The 24,208-nt window shown below is 38.0% G+C and overlaps 1 protein-coding gene and 1 pseudogene across 1 annotated transcript; both read left to right on the top strand.

Annotated features, from left to right (window-relative positions):
- The first annotated feature begins 833 nt into the window (after positions 1-833).
- LOC113179691 (ferritin heavy chain pseudogene) lies at positions 834-1,571 on the top strand (annotated as a pseudogene).
- A 3,675-nt stretch (positions 1,572-5,246) lies between these two features.
- On the top strand, positions 5,247-23,964 carry Plac8l1 (PLAC8 like 1). The gene is made up of 4 exons (XM_026384471.2): positions 5,247-5,368; positions 11,093-11,229; positions 22,386-22,522; positions 23,824-23,964. The coding sequence occupies exons 1-4, from the start codon at positions 5,247-5,249 to the stop codon at positions 23,962-23,964; spliced, it is 537 nt and encodes a 178-aa protein (XP_026240256.1).
- Positions 23,965-24,208: the final 244 nt, after the last annotated feature.

Raw genomic sequence — 24,208 nt, 5'->3', positions numbered from 1 at the left:
GCCAGCAGTTATTTTTATTTGTATTCTTGATAATGTGATTTTAATGGACAGTCATTAGTTTCTCTTTATATCAAGTTTTGTAGTTTCCTTTTTATTTATTTTTTAATAAGTAAAATACGTAATTAAAAAGTCAAAACCATATCCATTCAGAGAATTCTTACTCTCTTGCACTACATTCCCACTCACACAATAGTAAACTGTTGTCATTATTTTCTGGCTTACATATTTCCCGAATTTCTTTTTTAAAAAATAGAACTGTTGTTTATATGTGTAAACTTTAATTTCTTCTATATTATGCAAATAGTAGCAGGATATATCTATGGAATTATATATAAAATTATTTTACACCTTGCTTTCCTAACTTAACAAGAGAGCCTGGATATTTTTCCATTTGGCTCATAGAGATCTTTTTATTTCTCTTCCTCCTTTCCTCTTCTCCCCATTCTTTCTGTCCTTTTTCTCACCTCCCCACCCCACCAATAATAGTGTTGTAAAGGTGTACCATAGAATTTCAGCCAGTCTCCTATGGATAGGCACTTAGGTTGTTTCAAAGTGTTTATAGTGAATAATCTTATATGTGGTTTCATATTTGTTAGGTGAATCTTCAAATTTCTAGATGTGAGCTTGTAGGTCCAGAGGTAAGTATATGGGAGGTTTTGTTAGCAGACACCTGGGCAACAGCATTTTAGGCAGACGCAAGACAAGCACAGAACTCTGAGGAAGGGGTATGTAGCCAGTATCGCCAAGGAAATAGCAAGCAGGGCCCATGATAAAAGGTCTGGAGATGAGTCGCCGCGGTTTCCTGCTTCAGCAGTGCTTGGACGGAACCGGCGCTCGACCCCCACCCCGGCCGCCGCTCAGAGCCAGCAGCCCTTCGCCACCTCTTCACAGCGCCCTCGGACTGCCCCAGGCCTCCGCCGCCGCTCCAGCGCCGCGCCTCTCCTCAGCCGCCCGCCATGGCTACCACGTCCCCCTTGCAGGTGCGCCAGAACTACCACCAGGACTCAATGAACCTGGAGCTCTACGCCTCCTATGTCTACCTGTCCATGTCTTACTACTTTGACCGTGATGATGTGGCTTTGAAGAACTTTGCCAAATATTTTCTTCACCAATCTCATGAGGAGAGGGAACATGCTGAGAAATTGATGAAGCTGCAGAACCAACGAGGTGGCGGAATCTTCCTTCAGGATATCAAGAAACCAGACCGTGATGACTGGGAGAGTGGGCTCAATGCAATGGAATGTGCTTTGCACTTGGAGAACCAGTCACTTCTGGAACTGCACAAACTGGCCACTGACAAAAATGACCCCCACTTGTGTGACTTCATTGAGACTCATTGCCTGAATGAGCAGGTGAAATCCATCAAAGAATTGGGTGACCATGTAACCAACTTGCGCAAGATGGGAGCCCCAGAATCGGGCATGGCAGAGTATCTCTTTGACAAGCACACCCTGGGAGACAGTGATAACGAGAGCTAAACCTCAGCCTGACTTTCCCATAGCCATGCAAGTGACTTCCCTGGTCACCAAGGCAGTGCATGCATATTGGGGTTACCTTTACCTTTTCTATAAGTTGTACCAAAACATCCACTTATGTTCTTTAATTTGTACCATTCCTTCAAATAAAGAAATTTGGTACCTCCCCCCCCCCCCCCGAAAAAAAAAGGTCTGGAGATGAAAGAGACTTGTTCAAGAGCCTACATACTAGTATTAGAGTTGAATGAGAACACTCTTCCATATTTCCACTTCACTATAGCACACTTATTAGATAGTCGAAGAATTCATGAATGGGAAACAGTATTTAAACAAGACCAGTATTGTCAGGTCAGAGATGGGAGAAGTTTATATGGACCACAGTCAAAAAAGACAATAGAGGAGGTGAGATGTGGAGGATAATTTGGATTGGAATAGCAGGAGAAGAGGACCATATTCCTAATTTTTGGAAGTTTGTAATAGCTATGGGCTTGGAGGAGAAAACAAATGAATAGCTCATTTGAGAGATGAAGCCAGGAGTGAAATGTTTATCTGGGAAGGAATGAGGAAAAATTTGAAACAGGTAAGTAAACTAGGTCTTAAAGAATCTTGGATCTCTGGGTGAAATTGGATGTTTGACTCAATTTCTGTGGAGTCACTACAATTTTTGAAGCAGGAGAGATTGCTGTGTTTTTTTTAGTCTTCTGTAGCCTGCAGTAGTTGTGCCCATATATTTTTTTTCTTGAAAACTTTATTCGATACTTTATTAGAAGCCTATTTGCCTGTCTTTAGTTGACATTCAGCTGGCATTTTGTTAAAATTGTTTTTCTTTTCCTGAATATCTTTAGATATAGCTTCATTTCTGTATTAGAAAATACTTGACCCCCCCCGAATTTTTTAAAATATTTTTTTTAGTTGTAGGTGGACACAATATCTTTATTTTATTTATTTATTTTTATGTGGTGCTGAGGATTGAATCCAGTGCCTCACTGTTATGAGGCAAGCACTCTACAACTGAGCCCCAGCCCCAGCCCCTTGACCCCAAAATTTTCAGCACCAATTAAGTTTCTTAATTGCTTACTGCTATACATAGAGCTTAGTTGGTTATAAGGTGAAAAAACAGTACAAAAACCAGGGTAGGATGTGGCCCTTGCTCCTAAGAGACCCGAAAAATGTGACAAAGGAATTCTTAATGCATTTTCACTTTGGTAATTTATCCCTCTCTTGTGTTTCTCATTATTGGAAGGTAAGTTCAGAGCTGTAGGGTTCAGTGCTTTAGCCACTAGCTACTTTTAAATGTGGCTAGTCCAAATTGAGATGTACTGTAAGTGTAGACTGTACTCCTAAGACAGTAAACAAAAGAATGTAAAATATCTCAATTTCAAAATACTGACTATATACTGAAATTATTTTGGATATGTTGGGTTAAATAAATATAATATTAAAATTAACTTCACCTGTTTCTTTTTACTTCACCTTTACTAATAGAAAATTTAAAATTACGATTGTGGCTCAAATTATATTTCTGTTGGACAATGTGGTCGAGAAAGTTGTTGAAATTTGGGTTATACATTACTTCTTTTGTAACTGTTATCAAGAAGTTTATGGTGTCAGATATTCCACTGTTAGTGATCTAAATTGGATAAACTCCAGAATTTCCATATTAGAAGTATATTTTGATCACTTCCAGGATGCTATATTGTAAAAGATATCATTGTTAAAAGCCACTTCCAGGGCTTTTATTGCAGTTAAATCTTTTAAAAAGCACTTTCAAAATTTTATATCATGAAGATAACATTTTGAGTACTTTTGTATCTCTCCAGATTTAAAATATTTTTTTAAATTTTGCAATTAGAAATATGTGGAGTGATACTCTGGTATCTAGAGAATATTCTGTTCCTAATCTTTTTTTTTAAAGACTGCTTTTTCTTTCAAAAATTTTTTTAGTTGTAGATAAACACAATATTTTTATTCATTTTTATGTGGTGCTGAGGATTGAATCCAGTGCCTCACACATATTAGGCAAGTGATCTACTACTGAGCCACAATCCCAGCCCATCCTAATCTTTTTTACCTGATGGTTTTAGTACCCTTTGAAGATCCTTTCCGGATAAGTGACTATGTTGGGAACTGTGCAAAATAACAACTTTCTAATGCTATCATTTTTAAAAATAAATAGTTCAGAACATTTCATTCTCTTTTCACTTTTTTAAAAATATATTTTTAGTTGTTGATGGACCTTTATTTTATTCACTTATTTATATGTGGTGCTGAGAATCAAACCCAGTGCCCCATATATGCCAGGCAAAGGCTTTTACCACTGAGCCACAACCTCAGCCCTTTTTTCACTTATTTTTAAGTGAACAAATTAACTGTGTGGCATGTGGACTAATCATTTCATACAATAGATGTTTAATTAGGAAAGCAGGGTACAAATGGAAATTTAAAATATGGAATCAGAGCTTACGTGTACAATGGTTGTTCACTCTTAAAAGGAAGCACGCTGTAAATCTTTTTGTAAAGCTAGTAATCACTCTTAATTTGTATTATTCTTATAACCTGAATTTTCATGTATAACACATGTATTTAACAAATTCTGAGTGCTATTATGTGTCAGACACTGTGGTAAGCACTTGGAATAGAGTGGTAAACAGCAGAAACATAGCTGTTCTGAATATCAGATGCATCTTAGAGTTCTCTGAGTCTGTTGTCCAGAAGCCTGCAGGTGAAGGCAATTATGAAACTGTGTCTAAAAACTCTTAATTTGAAAGGTAATTCAGGCTTTTGGTAATAACCCGGGTGACGTAAATACTTAGGAGTTCAGAAACACAATTATTCTTTATGGGTCTGATGAAAAGAATATATACCATGGTGGCAATTTCTTCCTATTGTTTTTTTAATGAATCATTAATTATGACTTGAATTCTTCCCCTTCATGTGCAATTTTGCCTTATTTATTTATTTATCTTCTAAGGACATTTCTTAGTGTTACTGAAGTCCATCCCTCCTGAAGCCTGTCCTAAATGTTTGCTTTGGTGGTTCCTATGATCCTGAAGATACAAAGCAGTTGGGAAACTATTACCACCCAGCCCTGCTTTTTTCTCTAGATCCCATCTGGGCTAAGTAGGAAAGAAGCATTGTTTCCCTAGCATTATCAATGAAGTCCATGGAAGATTTCTACAAGTTCTGAATAGCCTTATGGACTTGGGGCAACCTAGCATGTCTCAAATGTGAGGCAACCACTTTCAAAAAATGGATTCAAGTATGATACTGGGCTAAAAGACCTTTCTGTCCATGATTTTAGCTAAGTTTTGGGACTCGTCTCAATGAATTGGACAATAATCTTGGAAATGAAGAAAGGCCCCTGATGCTTCTCAGTCATATAGTATGAAAGAAATCTATGGCTTCTGGGTCTTCCAAGGAAGGGTCAAGAGATACTTAGTGACATAGAGCTAGATAAATGTTTGATAGAAGTGATCAAAACTAAGGATTTTTTTCCATCAGAGATAAGTTATCTGAATTTTTTTTAACTTAAACTATATGTCCAGCAGTATCTCCCTTCAGATAAGTCAAATAGACACACCTTCAGTTAGTTGTGTACCTTTCAGGAGATTTGATGTGTCAGTCATACTGCTATGACCTCAGGTTCCAGAATATCAATGCAACATTCTTTCCAAGAAATATGTCACTTTGTATTGAATCTAAATTTAGAATCAGTAATTTTATTGCCAAAAGAAAAAGGATAGCCCAAATGACAAGAAGCCACTTCTTACTATGAATTGGTTTGGACATTACTTTTCTAAGTGTCCCAAGGATGTTTCCTTATTCAATGTACCCTCACCTCTGCTGTTTTCACTCATACCGTCTGAAGATGAACATTTTATTTCCAACTTGAGGTAGGAAGTAGAATGAATTCTTTTCCCCCAGCCTTGGCTCTTTAGATGGATTACCAAGACACGTCCTTCTTAAAAGGAACTAGGGAAAGGAAAACTGGGCTTGTGAAGAAAGTGGTTTCTGTCTTGCCCCTTGTGTACTTGAAAAGGGGGCAACTAATTAGTTTCATCTGGCCTTGCTTGGCTATTGAAAAGAGGAGGATTGGCTTAGGTGAAAGGATGACTCTTCATTCTTTACTTAAAATGTTGAACCTTGACTAAGTGAAACTTTATTTCTGGCGATTGCCAGTAACTGCCACTCCTTTGAAATAATAATTCAAGGGTTTTGGCTTTAGTTAAGAATGTGAAAGAATTTAGATGCCTGAGTGAAAGGCAAAACGAATTCTTAGTACTGCAAGTTTGATTAAGGAAGAGAGTGACATAAACCCTGCTAGGCTGAAGTATTAGGCATTTGGGGACATACAGTGTGGAATGTGCTTAGCTGCTATAAGGACTGACTAGAGTGAGGTCAAGGCAGGGAAGGGTGTGTATCTCATCCATTTCCTGACACTAAATAGGAACAGATCACACTTTGGCTGGAGTCAGCCTCCTGCCTTTCATGAGTTAAAACTTCCTTTGACTTCTGATTATTAAGGTTACTGTTTCTTGGTTTGTCAGGGAATATCCTGGTTTTAGCACTGAAAGTTTCCCACCCAGGTAAGACCATTGATCCTAAAGAAGCTGGGATATTTGGTTTTCCTGAATAAAATTTAAGGCATTTGGTTAGCAACATGATAACTGAAAAACTGGCCCAGATCTCTTCTCTCTCTCTGTTTCTCATAGGGTATGTAGTGGATCCTGAAGTCACAATAATAACAATAGCTGCCGCTGATTATAGGCCTGCTATGTGCCAAGTACATGATCTTCCTTAGTATTCATGCCAATTGTGATCTAAGGTATTTTAAATCCATTTTATGGAGAAGAATGCAAGAGTTGAAAGCTGTGACAAGTTGTTTCTCAGAGTCAAACAACTAGAATGTAGCTGAACCACATTTGAATTTTTAGTGTGCTTTAATCTGAAGTCTGCTTTTTCAACTAAGGGAAGAAATTGTTAACTTTGATGGTTAAGTGGATGGGTTCTCTTGAGTTAGCATAGTTCTGTGGTCATCATTTTCACCCACTGTTCCCAAATTTGTTCCGATTTTTCATGGTGACATAAGATTCTCTAGGGTAATACATAAAAGCAGTCTGGGAATCTACAATGGCTACTTTATTCTAACACCTATAGCAGCCTCGAATAATCTTTTGACTTTTAATGGGACTACTCAGTGCCAGGACATAAAAGATTCTCAGGGAAGGGTAGAGTTATTTAAATTATAACACATGAGCAATAATCTTGAACTGAAATGTCTTAGCTAATGTATGCAAATTAAGACATTTTAATATAAAAATCACCAAAGATTTAAGGTATTAAGGAAAGAAAATTAGGAAAACACACACACACACTTTTTTTTCCACCAAGGAAAATCTGTCTTCTTCATTGTTTGATTTGGAGTAGATAAAGGACAGGCATCCTTGCTGTGATAAAAGGTGTTATGCACATAATTCTATGATTGAAGCAAAAAATTGTATTCTAGGTTGCAAGCAGTAAATGATTCATTTCAGAGGAGAATCTAATCCAGCCATTCAGCACTAAGAAATCTCTCTACTAAAATCAGGGATGATTGAAACTCTTAGCATAATGATGGAAGCCCTTGCTGGTGGGCATGATGTGGAGAGGGAAATGTTTTGGATTGTGTAGGGTGATGCAGGAAGCTTTTAGGTTACTTGCGGCTTTTATTTTATCAATTCACACCTGAGAGTTGCACTTTTACTAGAGAATGAAACACAGTAATAGTCATATAATTTAGATTAGAGGAGCTAGATTGAGGAGGACTCATGTACAGAAAAGACTTAGGAATCCATTTGATCCAATTTGACAAATACTTATTGTGGTAAATATCAAGGTAGTGTGCTGGATACGAGGAGGAGCAGCAGGTGCCCCCTGGCCTCAAGGAGCTCAGGTGGAGGCTGAGGAAATAACAGTTTCTTCATGGCCATTTAGTGTCCTAATCTGCTTGGATTGCCATAGACTGAGGGAATAAAAGAGAAATTTATTTTTGCATAGTTCTAGAGCCCGGAAGGGTGCCAGCGTAGCTAAGTTCTGGAGAGGGCTCTTCCTGGACTGTGGTGTGCTTACACGGTCTTTCCTCTGCACATGCATATTGGCAAAGAAATCTCTTTATTCCTCTTAAAAGGCTACCTGTGCTTGGTGTGGTGGCATGCTGTAATCCCAGCAGCTTGGGGAGCTGAGGCAGGAGAATCACAAGTTAAAAGCTAGCCTCAGCAATTTAGTGAGCCATGAGCAACTTAGTAAGACCCTGTCTAAAAATAATAAAAAAGGCTAGGGTTGTAGTTCTGTAGTTAAGCATCTCTGGGTTCAATCCATAGTACAAAAAAATGTTTTTTTGTGTGTGTTTTATTGAGCCAGGATCCCACTCCTCTGACTGTATTTACTTCCTAAGAGCCCTATCTCCATGTACATTCACATAATAAGCTAGGGCTTCAGTGTGAGAATTTTGGAGAACACAAGTCAATCCACAGAAATAGACCCTAACTCACACCATAACAACATACCTACATGATAACTCTTCCTCTTTCCCTCTGAATAATAAATTAAAGAAATTTTATAATTTTGCTTGAATAATTTTCTTTTGATGGTACTGGGGATTGAATGAAGGGACACTTTACCACTAAGCCTCATCCCTGGCACTCCCCTGCCCCCCCTTTTTTTAAAGAGAGAGTGTGAGAGAGAGAGAGAGAGAGAGAGAGAGAATTTTTTTTTTTAAAGAGAGAGTGAGAGAGGAGGGAGAGAGAGAATTTTTAATATTTATTTTTTAGTTGGCGGACACAACATCTTTGTTGGTATGTGGTGCTGAGGATCGAACCCGGGCCGTACGCATGCCAGGCAAGTGTGCTACCGCTTGAGCCACATCCCCAGCCGCCCCCCCTTTTTTTTTAAATATTTTTTTAGTTGTAGATGGACATAATATTTTTATTTATTTATTTTTATGTGGTGCTGTGTATCAAACTCAGTGCCTTACACATGTGAGGCAAGTACTTTACAGCCCATTGCTGGCCTTTTTGATTTTATTTTTTATTTTGAGATAGGGTCTTGCTAATTTATTGAGGCTGACTTTCACCTTGTGATCTCTTGCCTGAACTTCCTGAGTCATTGGAATCACAGGCATATATCATCACACTGCACACAAGTAATTCATTTACTTAACCAATGGCTGCTGCTTCTCAGCAGTCATGCACACTAAGGAATTTTTTTTTTTTCGGTACCGGGGATTAAGCTCAAGGCCCGTTAACTGCTCAGCTACCTTCCTAGCCCCTTTTTAAATATTTTATTTAGAGATAGAGTCTCACTGAGTTGCTTTGCTAAATTGCTGAGGCTGGCTTTGAACTCGTGATCCTCCCACCTCAGCCTCCCAAGCATCTGGATTACAGGCATGTGCCACCATGCCCAACCCATACTAGGGAATTTTTGTAAAACAAGAGAACTTGTAAATTGTTTTTCAACTCTAAATTTGACAATGCTAAATTTTTGTGTTTAACAGCATTAATTAATATTTTGCCCTTTTTATATTCAAGAGCTAGTACTTTTTTCCAAGCATCAAACTCTTGAAAATCTAGTTGGATGCTAGGCATTGTCTGTAATGCCCAATGGATGAAAGAGATGGAGATGTTTCATAGATTCATTACAGATTTCTAGACAGGCACTCCCAACCCCAGCCTTTCTTCCAAGTTCTGGTGCAGCACTTCCAGCTCTGTTGGGCATCCTCTTGACGTCCCACTGGCAGTTTATACTGGGTGTGTTACAAGCATATTTCCTTCCAACTTACCTCCCACTTATCCGATTTTCTTGTCAATGGTTACACTGACAGCACTACTAGGAGAAGACTTAGAAATTATTGTAATTACCATTAATGGTATTCAAATCTACTGGTACCAGGTTTCAAGAGTGGTAGGGTAACTGCTTAAGTATTACCTGGAAACCTTTCTATGATACTGATTTCTTCTTCCTTGGAGGGTTACACTGGTCAGAGGTAAGGCTTAGAAGCATGATAATTAATGTGCTGTCAAGTTTGGGAAGTTATGTACTTGTGCAGTATTGGTGGAAAGACGAAGAGATTTGGGTCTTAAGAACATGCAACCTATATTAAGAGATCATAATATTCCACTGGCCTTATTGCCCCAATTTAGAGGTTCTCAAAGGGCTCCTCAACTTTCCATGATGCCCCCAGGTTGCTACCTTCAGGGTGATCAAAAATGTTTTCCTCTGACCTCCAGGCTCTCTGTCCTAAGTTCTGAGTTTTGGTGACTTATAGCAACAACTATTAGAAGAAGAAATGCTGCTTTCTCTTGTTTATTTATTTATTTATTTATTTAGTGGTGCTGGGGATTGAACCCAGGACCTTGTGCATGCGAGGCAAGTACTCTGTCAACTGAGCTATATCCCTAACCCTTCTCTTGTTTATTTTTAATCAAGTATGAGGCAGGTGCTTTCTTTAATTCTTCATAGAACACCAGAGATTGGACTCTTTATGAGCCTTGCCAAAACAAAAGCACAAAACAGGAAAATGACCACACCATATAGGCTCAGATTCACCCTAGGGCCCCTCCACCCAACTCTTGAACACTCCTTCCAGGGGGCCAGGTGCAGCTTACCCTTCACTATGGGAATATCGCCAGCATCCCTATGGTTTAAATTTAGTCAAGATACTTTAAGCCTCAGAGAAGGAAGTTTTTCCTTACCTCACTTTCGAAGTTGAACTTCTAGGCCTTAATTTCCTAATTCAGAATGATGGACATAGGGAATATCTATTCCATTCAGGGAATTTAACCCGAAGTTATACTTCATAGTCCTACCAGGACAAATTATAAAGCAGTTTGCTATCAAGATATATTCTAAATTGGGGGTTTTCACTTAAATGATTCTGCATGTTAACTTCAGTGACCTAGTCCAAGCTTCAGTCTGCCTATTCAGTCCAATTCCTTTTCAGTCTCTTCATCAAAGGTTCAAAACCCTTGGGGTGGGCTGCGGTTGTGGCTCAATGATAGAAGCACTTGCCTATCTTGTGTAAAGCCCTGGATTCTGATCCCCAGCACTACAAAAGTGAAAATAGAAAGCAAAAAAAAAAAAAAAAAAAAAAAAGAAAGAAAACGCTTTGGGGTGCAGCTTACTCTGGGTCACCTTGTTACACACCCTCTAGGCACAGTAATTATGTCCTTCAGTTGACATAGAAACCCTATAGCAGTTTTTTTTCATCTGAACTAACAGAAAGCAGAGCTGTTAGCCACTAAATCAAGATCAAGTCCATCAGGAAGTGGCATGCTGGGATATGAACCAAGGCCTCTTGGTTTCAAATTTGTGAATTTAACTATTATGAGACACTACAAAAGCATACTAGACATTGAATTTGACAGGATTTGGAATAATAATGCTATTAATAGAGAGAGGGCAAAAAGTCAGATAAGAAGGTGTAATGAAGGGAGGGAGATGGTGAACTTTGCCTGGGTTATGAATTATGAGTTCCTTTTGCACCACTGGGTTCCCATAGCCTCTTTATCATTTTGTCTGCTTAATGATATTGTTATGAAGAATCTTCACTCTCAAGTTCATCACCATTCTTGACTCTCCAGGAGCCATGTACCAGTCCACGCTGTGGTGAAGCAGCCCGTCCGCGGAGCCAGTGGCAGGACCACCATCACAGCAATTGTCCAGACTGGTGGGGACTGGAGCACCGGCCTCTTCAGTGTCTGCAGAGATAGGAGAATTTGTAGGTTTTTTTCTCTTAATTTTAAGTTCTTTTTCTTACTTTTTCTTACCCAAGATATCAGTGAATGAACCAACTGCATCAGGTATAAAGACCGAAATTAAGTGGTTTCAGAATAACTGGACTAACCCAAGTGACTTAAATGTACTCCCTAGCTGGAAAATCTTGCTTCTCAGCACTGTGGATGCTTTTGTAGAATAAGAGGTGCCTTCAAAGATTTTTAAATGACAAAATCCACTGTTGGTAAAGACACTCAAAATGGGCTCCCTCATCCACTGTTGGTAGAAATGTAGATTTCCTCATAGATGGCCTAGAATTACATATGGAAAGAACCTCAAGTGTTACATAGCTTTAATCCAGTAAATACACTTTTTAATTTTAATTTTAATCCGTTTTTTCTTGGAGTATTGGAGACTGAACCCATGGTCTTTGCACATGCTGAACAAGTGCTCTACCACTGAGCCACACCCCCAACCCCAGTAATTACTTTTTTTAGGAGTTTAGTCTAAGGAAATAAATCATGTGCATAGACTTAGCAGGCACATTACATTTTGCACATTGATTATGACAGCAAGAACATGAAATAACCTAAATGTTCACCAGGGTATACCCACAAATCAGTATTTACACAGCCAGATGAAAAGATCTTTTGGATACATGTTTAGGTTAAAGAAACAGGTTGCAAAGTTATGCACATTAGACATCGTTTTTTTTTTGGGGGTGAGTAAAAATTTAGAAAAAATGTGGAAAGATACATATATAAATGTTTACAGTAGATGTTTCCAGATGGCAAGACAATGAATAAGTTTTATTTTTTTGATTATCTCTTTTCAGTATTCAGTATTTCTTTGAAGAATATCCAATACTCATTATAACAAGAATGTTCACAAAATGAAACTCCCTTCATGGATTGAAATCTTTTCGGATACTGGTTTAATTATAGAGTTACAAATACCACTGTCCTCTTGCTGCATGATTTTCTCTGGATTTGGAGTTAAAGCATATTGATTCCAATTTTTACCTTAGGACATTCTAATCCACTTCTGATACCACAAATTAGGATCTCCCTCTTGTGCTTGATTCTCTCGTCCTAGGGAACAACTGGGTCAAGGAATCTCTCTTAAAGGAAGGTGGGGATGGTATTGTTTGATAGATGAAGGCCAGTCTCTTAAGTTCAAAATCCAAAGACCCTGGGTCTTACTGTTTTTGGAGAATATGACTCTTCCCATCTTGTGAAGCTTTCTGGGAACATCTGAACTTTCCTGACAGTAACACAATATGCATCAGCTGGAAACCTCTGAGCAAGTCCTCATTCGGCTGAGTCTTGAGGCTCAGCTCTGCAGGTCTGTTCCTGCCACTGCTACCAATGTGGATTTCTGACCAGATGATTATGGTAGCCGTTCTCTGGCTCTCTCAGGGCTTTTCTTGATTCTCTAGTTGTTACTTAGTACCAAGATAAAGAGAATGCAGAATAACCATGCAGAGATGTTTGTCACATTTGATTAGGGGCTGGGTGACATGAGTGTACCCTACCTATGGCAAAGGCCTAACTATAATGTGGTTAAGAGAACAGGTTTTATTAGATATGGGCCTCACCTTGATTCCTCACTCTGTTCTTTTTAATGGTTTTTTAAAAATTTGTTATTTTTTAGTAATATGTGACAGTAGAATGTATTTTGACATATTATATATACATACATGGAATATAATTTCCCATTCTTTCAGTTGTACATGATGTGGAGTTACACTGGTTTTGTGTTCATGTATGTATATAGGAAAGTAATTTCTGATTCGTTCTATTGTCTTTCCTATTCCCATCCCTCTTCCCTTCCTTTTATTCCCCTTTATCTAATCCAAAAATACTTCTGTTCTCCACCCACTCCCCTTATTGTGTGTTAGCATCCACATATCAGAGAGAACATGTGGCCTTTGGTTTTTTGGGATTGGCTTATTTCACTTAGCATAATAGTCTCTAGTTCCATCCATTTACCAGCAAATGCCATAATTTCATTCTTCTTTATGGCTGAATAATATTCCACTGTGTAGATATACCACATTTTCTTTATCCATTCATCTATTGAAGGGCCCTTAGGTTCCTTCTGTAGCTTAGCTATTGTGAATTGAGCTCCTATAAACATCGATGCCTTCCTCTGTTCTTAAATGTCTTGTAACCTTGAGAAAATTCTCTGGGTCTGCATTTCTCCCCTCTAAAATGAAGATAATAAAGATATTAACCTCAAGGGTTGTTGTTAAGATTAAAACACATAATGCAAAGAACCCACTCTTAATACTAGTTTGGAGCATTACTGGATCAGTTGGGGATATTTGGTTGTAAGCCAAATTAGATTGAATGGTGCTTCCTTAAAATTCATGTCCATTTAAAACCTCTGAATGTAACCTTGTATGGAAATAAGGTTTTTGCAAATGTAGTCAAATTAAAGTCTCACTGGATTAGTTAGGGTGGGCAAGGGGTTCTCCCTGGAATCGTCCAGAAGGATCTAACCCTGCCAACTCCTTGATTTGACTTCTGCCTCCTATATTTTCCAGTGAGAGAATTTCTGTTATTTTAGGATGCTCAATTTGTGGTATTTTGTTATGGAAGCCCTAGAAAACTAATGTAGAAGCAAATGCTAGACTTCATTAGAAGATAATCTAGTTCATCGAGTCAGAAAGGACAACATGCGTCGTTACCAGGAGCTGACAATCTACATATCACCAAATGTTTTTACCCTTGTGTCATCCTATCTGGGAATTGAGGTTTTAGCAGACACAACTCAGTTTGCCTGGTTTGGGTCGCATGCCTACTACTTGGTAAGGCCAGGGCGTTCTGAATGACAGTCCTACTAATATTGCTCCTAAGAGTGAAGGGATAATTTCTCAAATTTACTATTAGGGTGCTGTTACAAGGAACATCCCAACAAATATTACTACAGTGTTAATTGTAGTGAATCTTAGCTATTAATATTGAATGCTATTGGCTATTTTTTGTTTTCCTTCAGCACATTGAGAGCCAAGAGTAGAGACAAGAGGCTTAGATTGGATGCTGCAATGATTTCTACCTAATCCTAGGATCCCCTAGAAAGATGACCAAAGAAAGGCTCTCTCCTCATCTTATTTACCTTAAGCATTGCTGTACTGCTCAGCTTTTCTCTAACTCCCATCAAAGTTCAGGATACCACCAGACTATTTTCCTGAGGATTCCATTTGAGAGCCAGTTCTAGTGACAAGGGGAGAAGGAAGGAAGTGACAAGGGGAGTAGGAAGAAAGTGACAATGTGGAGAAATACAACGCTCTTTACAACTGGGCAGGAATCATGCAGGAAGATATCACAGATCTAGCATGCAAGGTGATTGAATGTCATGTTCTAACTGTTCCCTACTTGGGCCTTCATTGGTGACTGTTCATAGTGTCTCTAAGTTAATGGCCTCAGAAAAACTCTTTAAAGGCAATATCACTTTGTGCACTCATTATCTACACTATATCTGTGAGGACACAGGTGGAGTATGAGTGCTATGAATCTTGGGCTTCTTCCCATTATTGTGTAAAAGGACTTTTAATTGGGAATTATTTCATCCATAGAGGATCATTTTAAGTAAATCACTGTGCAAATAGTTGTGACAGGCTTGGGAACAAAAACAGAACTGCTTCCATGCCAGATTCCCATCCTGGGATATTTTTCCTTTAAATGCTGGGAATTATTGCTCCAATTTGTCATCCATTAAGCAACGGGTACATTATGAACAGCAATGATTTCCACTTCTTTTTGACATTTTGCATCTTCATTTTATGGTAATTATATATTTTTAACTGCCTCCCTCTTTCCACTCCTGTACTTTTATCTGAATTTACTCTGCATTGGGACTTGCAAATGGGTGTCTTTGTGTCCTTCATAAATAGAGTACCCAAGAGCTCAAATGTGAAGATGAGGCCAAGGTGGAATAAGTAACAGCTAAAGTCATAGTGAATAAAAAACTGTGTATTCTGGCTTTAGGAATATTTGTAATATTGTTCCAAAGAAGTTTATACAAAAGGTGTAATCAACGTTGGTTTGTAATTCAATCAATATTTTCTGAATTCCCACCTGTGTATAGGCTACATGATGTATGTTATAGACATAATAGTGAATAAGACAGAAATAATTTTGTAGAAGAGGGACAATTAATAAATAAACAAAATAATTGCATTTGTAATAAATGCCATAAAGGAAACAGGGTATTATACAAGGAAATGATAGAGGATATGGTAAAGGATGGTTTTTCAGAAGACTTGCTTAAACTCTGACTAGTAAGAAGTATCCAGGCTCTCAGTGTAGGGACACTGAGAAGGCACTGTAAACAATAGGTAGTAAGACTGATACATACTAGGAACCATAAGACACCCAAGATGGATGGAAGGAAGCAAACCAGGATTTTCTTTGAGGAAGGAGGAAGGAGGCATGAAAAGGCATCAGACTACGATTGGTGTCCCCTCACTGTATCTCAGGTTAATAGTACACTCTCTGAAAGCAAGAGCCACAGTTGTATTGTTTACCACTCTGGTGTCCAGCCAAGCACCTGGCCCATAAGAGGCACTTAAAAATATTTCCTGAGCCTGGTGTGTTGGCACAGGCCTATAATCCCAGCAGCTCAGGAAGCTGAGGCAGGAGATCACAAGTTCAAAGCCAGCCTCAGCAACTTAGCAAGGTCCTAAGTAACCCAGTGAGAACCTGACTCAAAATAAAAAATAAAAAGTGCTGGGGATGCAGCTCAGTGATTAAGCACCCCTGGGTTTAATCCCTGGTACCAAAAAACAAACAATCAAAAAAAAAAAAAACAACAAAATGAAACAAATTACAAAAAACCCCCCAAATTCGCTGCACACAAATAAATGCATAAATTGTAATCTGTATTTTCACTGCTGCTGCTGCTGCTGCTTCTTTTTTTTCTTGCACTTAATTAAAAGAATCATAGAGCCTCTGAGTTAGAAGGGATATTGGAGGTCAGTTGGTCTGCTTGTCTAAATCCCTTCTGCAATATACAGGATAGCCTTGACATTGTGAACACTTCAGGGAGGAGAGCTTATTGCTTTTGCAATAGCTCAGTTAAAAAAATCATTTTGAAAGATTATTTAACACACAAGGTAGAACTCAAAAGTATCTACCTTTTTTTTTTTTTTTTGTATTTGAAAAGCAAGTACTCCCTCCTGCTTTCCACCTACCCAATTCTTCTCCAGAGGCAAATACTCTTGCCTGAGCATAGATATAGTCCATATACCTAGAAGGATATAAACATTTAAAAAATGAAACTATTTTGTATTATAAAAATATCTCATAATCATTGTAAAAAAGAAACTTACAAAAGACTCTTAAAAAGCAGTTTGGTAATTGCAACCCTTGAAGATAAATGATGTTAACATTTTAGTTTCTGTTTTTTTTTTTTCCTCAGACTTTTTACTCTTGCGTGTATATGTATATAATTTTCACAAATGGTAGAATTGTAAACACACATTGGTCTGCATTTTGTTTTGTTTTAATTTAGCAATACATTTAGGTGACCAGACCATATCAGCACATCTGGAAGTGATTTTTTTTAAATTGCTGCCAAGATTCCATTTACATTTTATTGTCCCATATTTTTTTATTCAGAAATCCCCATTGGTGGACCTTTATGTAGTTTCCAGATTTCCTGCTATGCAAACCAATGCTGTTGTACAAGGATCATTTTGCATGTCTGTGCGTATAGCTGTTGGATAATTGCCTAGGGGTGAACCTGCTGGTCAAATAGTCTGTGCCATTTTAAATCTTGGTGTATATTGCCAAGTGGCTTTATGTTTGGAAGTTGTACTAATTTACACTTTCACTGGCAATGTAGGTGTGTGCTCCATTCCTTTTTAAAGCATCTGTTATTGCTAGAAGTTTCTGCATTTTCATAATAATTTCTGAAATGTGGCTTGCTGAAATTTCCACCCACCTTTTCTACTTCTACTCCCTGAGGCTTCTCACTTCTCTTTATCTTGGCTCCCCCATGAGTTAGGGTGAATAATGAACCACATTATACACAGAAGGGTGGACCCTGCCTCAGATAATAGACCTGGGTCATTCAGGCTGGAGTGCTTACTCTTAGGTAAATACTAGAGGTTTTTTTTGGGTTAGGAAGAGGCTAAATTTATACCACAAATCCTTCTGAACCTTAGTACGTTTAAAAAGCAAAACAAAAACAAAAACAAAAACAAAAAACACTTTTTTTTCCACTAAGAACACATTAATACATTCACCTTATTAAAAAATGAGATATTACAGAAAAGGAAACCATGTAGCCCCTTTTTTAAAAACTCAATTTGGAGCCAGATGGTGACATATGTCTGTAATCCCAGTAATTCAACAGGCTGAGGCATAAGGATCACAAGTTCAAAACCAGCCTCAGCAATTTAGTGAGGCCCCAGGCAATTCAGTGAGATCCTGTCTCGAAATACAACACAATAAACAAAGAAACAAACAAATAAATAAATAGAATAAAACAAAGGGCTGGGATTGTGGCTCAGTGGTTAAGTGCCCCCTTGAGTTCAATCCCCAGTACACAATAAATAAATAAAAATAAAAATCCTCTCAGTTTGGAAGGTTCCTTTTAGATTTTTCTCTGTACTTATATATGTATCCATTAGTAATACATACTATTGATTCATAATTATTTCAAGGAAACATAATTGGCACTATGCTGTGCATACCATTTTACAGTTTGATTACTTTTAAAACTCAAAATATATCTTAGACATTTTATATGTTGGGTCTTAATAGATCTTTCATATTGTTTTTTTTTTGGTACTGGAGATTGAATCCAGGGGTGCTCTATCACTGAGCTACGTCCCCAACTGAGCTACATCCCTAGTGTCTTTTATTTATTTATTTTGAGTCAGAGTCTTTTTTAGTTGTCCAGGCTGGCCTTGTGCCGCAGTCCGGCTGCAGCAAAATAGCCGGGGGGTGACGAATAACTTGTGTACGTTGATACAGCAGGAATAGGAGCAGGAGCCGTTTATTGTAGGGCAACAGAGCTATTTATACATTTTGCACAGCTTATCTTAATTAGCATAAACTAGATACATCAATCAACCAATAAGGAATCTCCACACTTAATGGCTCGCTTTTGTTACTTCTCAAACCACTCCCTCTGACATTTTGCCAGGCACCATCCAGACTTGTTTACGAACTCTAACATTTCTCTGGCAAAATACCAGGTGTTATTTTTGACTTATTTACGGACCTTAACAGCCTTGAACTTGCAATTCTCCTGCCTCAGCTTCCCCTAGTTGCTGAGATTGCAGGTGTGCCCAGGTTTTACTGTATTCTTCATGATTCCCTAGAATGGTTACATCACCTTGGCTTATTTACACTCTAGTCTATAAATGTATATTTAAGTTGTTTTAAATTTCAAGTTACTATTCTTGTACCTACATCTTGGTGTGCACATGTAAGCGTTACTCTAGGGTAGATATTTATAAGTGGAATTACTAGAGAATTTTAAATTTTAATAGATTCAGCAAAGTTATTTTCCTAAGTGACTGTGCCATTTCCATTTGTTTGTAGAGTACCTATTTTTCTGATTCTCCACAGCATATGATGTTCACAAACATGGACAAGTTTTGTCTTCTTATGGGTTATAAATGCTTTCTGATAGTCTTAATATGCATTTTTTTAAAATAAAATTTTAAATTTTTATTTTAGTGTTTTAGATGTACACGGACATAATAACTTTATTTTATTTTATTTATTTTTATGTGATGCTGAGGATCAAACCCACTGCCTCATATGTGTTAGGCAAGCATTCTGCCACTGAGCCACAACCCCAGCCCTTAATATGCATTTCCAATGGTACTGAGCAAATTTTCCTGTTTTTGGCCATTTGTATTTCCTTTTCAGTGAGATACTTGCTAATACCCATTTTCTTCTTTTGTTTAATCCTTATATATTGATTTACAATTCTTTGTGTATTCTTGATACCTATCCTTGGCCTGTGAGATGTGTTGTAAAATTTTCTTCTAGAGCCAAAAATATCCCATCATCCCACTCTTGCACATCCCTTCTTGGGGTGCAATCTGACAGAATTTTCATATCTTACTGCACTCCTCAAAGTACAGAGCAGAAGCACTTGAAACAAAGGAGTTGCATGATTTAAGACTGCCACACAGCACATATGAGGTAGTGATAATGGAGATACATATGGGAGAATGTGAATCCACAACCAAGGTGGCAGAATAGATAATATGTAAAACATCAGAACATACATATAGTAGTTAAGGTCAGACTTTCTGAATTCAAATATGGTTTTTGTCCCTCACTAATAATTACTTAAGTCTACTGGAGACCAGTATCCTCATTTGTAAAATGGGGATAATAACAGGGTCAATTTTATAGGATTTCTGCAAAGATTAAAAGAGTTTATATGTACAAAATGTCTTTAGCAGGACTTGGCACATAGCAGTTTGGTATAAATATAATAGAAGCTTCTATATAATAGAAGTAGCTAGTATATAATAGAAGTAGTTACTGTATTGCCGCAGTCTGGCTGGGCACAATTCAGGAGCCACTTGTCAAAAGAAACTAACTTTATTTTTAGAACCACACACGCCAAACAAAATAGCTCCTCAGGAAAAAACCCTCAGAGCCCAACTGCCACAACCAGCTTCCCACAAGCCTCTCACCCCAACACCAGCCTCTCCACCTCCCACAATCCTCTTGAGGCCGATTGGCTGGGTCACATGGGCGGAGCCAAAGAAGCCCCCCAATGAGCAGCTCCGTGTTCTGAAAGGGCAGGGAAACAGCCCAATGAGCATCACCTCGGAGGAGCCAATCAGCTACATGTTGCTGGGGCCGCTGTGAGCTAATCATCAGCCGGCATGGAAGTTTGCTGGCAGCTGGAAGTTTGCTGGGGCCCCTTTGGCTGTGGCTCTCAACATCGTATAATAGGAGTTTGTTTTCCATGTTTTGTTAAAATCACATTGAACTTCTGATCCAAAGTAATTGAACTTTGGTGTTTCCTTCAGAAACTAATACCAATTCCTAATGAACACTAGATAATATAGTTATATGATAAAAATATTACAAGAAAAAAGAATTGTTTTTGAATTATAAAAGCAAGGCACAGAAGTTCCACTGCACGTAAACAGCTTCTTTATAATATACTTCCTAAGGATGATGGGCTTTCCTCTTTACCTGTTAAAGTATTGCAACTGAGGAGATTGTAGAAACACATTTTATTGGCTGTTTGGTTTTCCAGCTTTACAATTGCACAACTTTTGATTAATTTCTTATTTGTAGAGATTTGCACTATTTTATAAGCCATGCATAAAATGTGATTTGATTGGTTTTTATGAATGCTTAAATCCTAATTCAAGGTTGTGTACAGTGTGACCACTCTGTACTTGCTGTAAATTTTCTGGACCATTTGTTCTCCTCTAAGCTGTTCATATCAGTTGTCAGTGTTGGGTGAGGCCTGGGTTCCATCCCCAGCACTGCAAATAAATGGCAAGCAAAAACCATAATAAATAAAAAAGACTGACAATAGCAAAGGTTGAATAAAAATAGAATGTGGGACAATTAGAACTTTTATACATTTCTGGAGGGGCTGTGAAATTATACAAATACTTTGGAGAGAACTATTGGTCATTTTTTTTTTGTGTAAAGTTAAACATATATCTATCCATGACTTAGCAGTTCCTCTCTCAGGAATCTACCCAAGTAGAATGAAAATATATGTCAATATAAGGACATAGATAACCATTCATAGCAGTCTTCATTGTAGGAATCAATAATGGAATAATCAAGTGTCTATTAGTGGGGGAATGGATAAGCAAACTGGAATATTCATACAGTAGAATACTACTTGATAATAAGAACAGACCTCATAACAACATAGATGAATCTCAAGAAACATGATGTTGAACAAAAGAAGCCAGATACAAAAGAAACATGTGACATCCAAGAAGAGGTAAAATTCACCTATGAACATAGAATCCAGAACTGTAGGTTCCCTCAGGAGTGGGAAGCAGGAGAATTGGGGGTGACTAGAAAAGGGGCACAAGAACTCTGGGTGAGGGCAATATTCTCCATGTTCAGTTGCTTGGGTAAATATGATTATCAGCACTCATTCAACTGAATACCTAAGATATGTGTATTTTCTTGTACATAAATTATGCCTCAATACAATATTTATTGAATGCATTTTTCAAAGACTGTTTAGGTTGGTATCTTCTGCTGTTTCATAGTCCTAATTATTTGTATTCATCAGGGTTGTCATTTTTTGCAATGCTAGATGACATAACATTTTAACTGTATATCAGGATTCTCAACCCGTGGCTCATTAATGGTTTTCCAGGTCTCTGTGAACTCTATGAAATTAAGTGCACAATTTTGCATGCCTACGTGCATGTACTTTTCTTCTCCCTTGTGAAGCAAGTTCATAACTGTCATCATATTCTCAAAAATTTCTGTGACCCAAAACATATTTAAAATAGAACCTCTGTGTTAGAAGGTTTGTGCCGAATATGTAGGAACCCGTATCAGTAGATAAAGATGAGTGAACTAATAAATGACAAAGTTTCCAGCTGATAGTTAAGGAACCAAGCACCTAATAGTTTGCAGATTGAAACTGACAGATGTCGGTGGCTCTAATGAAACTAATAAAAATTAGAATAACCTTTTGGTCTGAGAAATAGAAGAGAACCTTGATAAGACTAGGAAGCAGAATGAGTGTACCATCAAAAAGCTTTCAATCATATTTATAGGAACTATGTCTGTTATTCAAGAGTATCCTATAGACTGTGTCTGTTTTTTAATATTGAAATTAGATAGATGAAAACAATGGAAGCAACAGTTATGATTCAAAAATTATTCACCACATTTCTCTTGACAGGAAAAACCAATTACCATAATCAATGCTAACAGAATTGTATCAGGTTCAGCTTTGTCAGTGTTTAACAAAAGAAGACAATTTTAATGTGGCTCAGTTATAGCAATATTCATAAACTGAATATTGAGGAACTGGTTGTTCATTCCCCATCCCTGATTGCAGGGAGGCAGTGCAGCATTAAATTGGTGGCAGAGGGTTGCAAATGCTATTTAAGATGAGCAGTCACTCACTCCCTGAATATCTAAGAACCTTGGTTTTCTTTGGTATGATTATTAACAGGCTTCTGTGGTCTGTTTTGTCCACTGTGTCTTGAGTGTGACATCGCCAGGAACTATGGAGAGTGTCCTTGTTGGCCTTTGTTACCTGGGTCTACCTTTGCACTGAGAATTGGCACAAGAGAGAGACATAAAATACAGGTGAGTGCATTTGAGGCCTATGTGACCCTCAGTCTATGAGAACCCGGATGCCTTCCAAACATGCGATTTATGGGCTGGGGTTGTGGCTCAGAGGTAGAGCGCTGCCTACCATGCATCTGGGCTTGATCCCCAGCACCACATTAAAAAAAATAAAATAAAGACATTGTGTCCACCTATAACTAAAGAAATAAATATTTAAAAAATAATTAAAAAAACATGTGATTTACCAAAAAAAGTGTGAGTGAAAATGTTTTAAAATGACACATTTAATGTGCAACTTGGACAAAGGACAGATGTTTTCGATTTGGTCTTTTTTAGTACGAAGTATAAGTTAACTAAAATGCTATATTGTGAAAGGTATTTCCAATTAGAAGGTAAATGCAAATAGTTGGTCAATGGGCTTATTGTTGGCCAAATTGTGCTGCCTGAGACCTGCTTTGAGGATTAGTAATAGGAGGAGATAGCTGTGAATGGTCTTCTCTGTAAGCCAATACACAGTCCTTTCCTTCAATAGAAATAAAACCAATTTCTTCTGTCTCTTATTACTTCAAGAGAAGGTGATAGACAGAATCACACCAAATTTGTAGGGTGTACTTGGAAGTTCTGACTTAAAATATTACCTATGTGATATGTGCAGAATTCATTTTGAGGGCTCCCCCAGCATGTCTGAAACTAAAGTACATGAGAGGTTGGGGAGTGACTGATCACGCATATTAAGATGTGGACATTAAGAAAAAAAGTACTTCTTTATGTATTCTATGGAATGATCCCGATGATATAATTTTATGTGGAAAAAAATGACGGAAGTATTCAGCTATTCTCATGAAAGACTTTATATGTTGACATAGAATTTATCTGCAAGTATATATAAGAAACAACGGTTGCTCCCAGATAGGTAAATGATTGGGGACAGATGTAGAAGAGGATTTATTTTCACTTCCTATCCTGTTTTACTTTGGACCATTGCACTTACTACCAACTCAAAATAAATAAATGAAAATAATCATAAATATTAGGTCCTAAGAGAAAAATTCCAGGATATTAACAGAAAAAACACTGGTTTCACGTAGGAGCTCCATATCAAAAGTTTTGAGGGCAGGTCTCTGAATCACAGGCACTATTTGCCACTGAGCCACTTGGTGTTTGGACGGTCCAGTGCCCTGGGTGTGGGTGGATCTTGGAAGCAGTGAGTGGGATGAGTCAGCAGGTAGCATTTTATAGGTGCCCATGTAATGGAAATGAGCTTGTTTGACTTAGAACAGAGACCCTGGTCCTGCCCTTAAATGCATTTACCTCTATAGGGCACACTGTTCGAGGATTGGCTGGTGGTGCACTGCTGTTGGCCTTTTTCCATCTGTCAGGTGGCCCGGGAACTCAAGATGAGAACTTCTCAACTGTACGAAATCTGTGCAGTCCCTTCAACTAAGGACACCCTGGTTTGATGGAGCAAAATAACTCTTCCTCATTCCCCCAAGTCCTCCCTCTCAAACCCCTCTTAGTAGAACAATTGTTTTAAGTTTTCACTGAAACAGTAGGAAAATAAATGATGTCCCCCACTACTGTCTCTGCTGTTGTTCTTTACCTATTCCCCTGATGAGCGAGCGCTTTATTATTTGTCTGAATTTGCTGTTCCAAACCAGCCACATAAAACACATTCTGGAGGTGCGGTGTGCTTCCCTCCTGGTC

This window comes from Urocitellus parryii, chromosome 1 (genome assembly GCF_045843805.1).
Source record: "Urocitellus parryii isolate mUroPar1 chromosome 1, mUroPar1.hap1, whole genome shotgun sequence".
NCBI classification, from domain to species: Eukaryota; Metazoa; Chordata; class Mammalia; order Rodentia; family Sciuridae; genus Urocitellus; species Urocitellus parryii.
Note: the sequence above shows the minus strand (reverse complement) of the source record. Positions and strands in the feature narration are given on the sequence as shown.

Bases quoted from the DNA above. Each gene is read 5' to 3' on its own strand.
- Plac8l1 (XM_026384471.2), top strand. From the start codon at position 5,247: ATGAATTGGTTTGGACATTACTTTTCTAAGTGTCCCAAGGATGTTTCC. The intron at 11,230-22,385 runs GTAGGTTTTTTT...GATTATTAACAG, and splicing joins CTGCAGAGATAGGAGAATTT to GCTTCTGTGGTCTGTTTTGT. The intron at 22,523-23,823 runs GTGAGTGCATTT...TTACCTCTATAG, and splicing joins GAGAGAGACATAAAATACAG to GGCACACTGTTCGAGGATTG.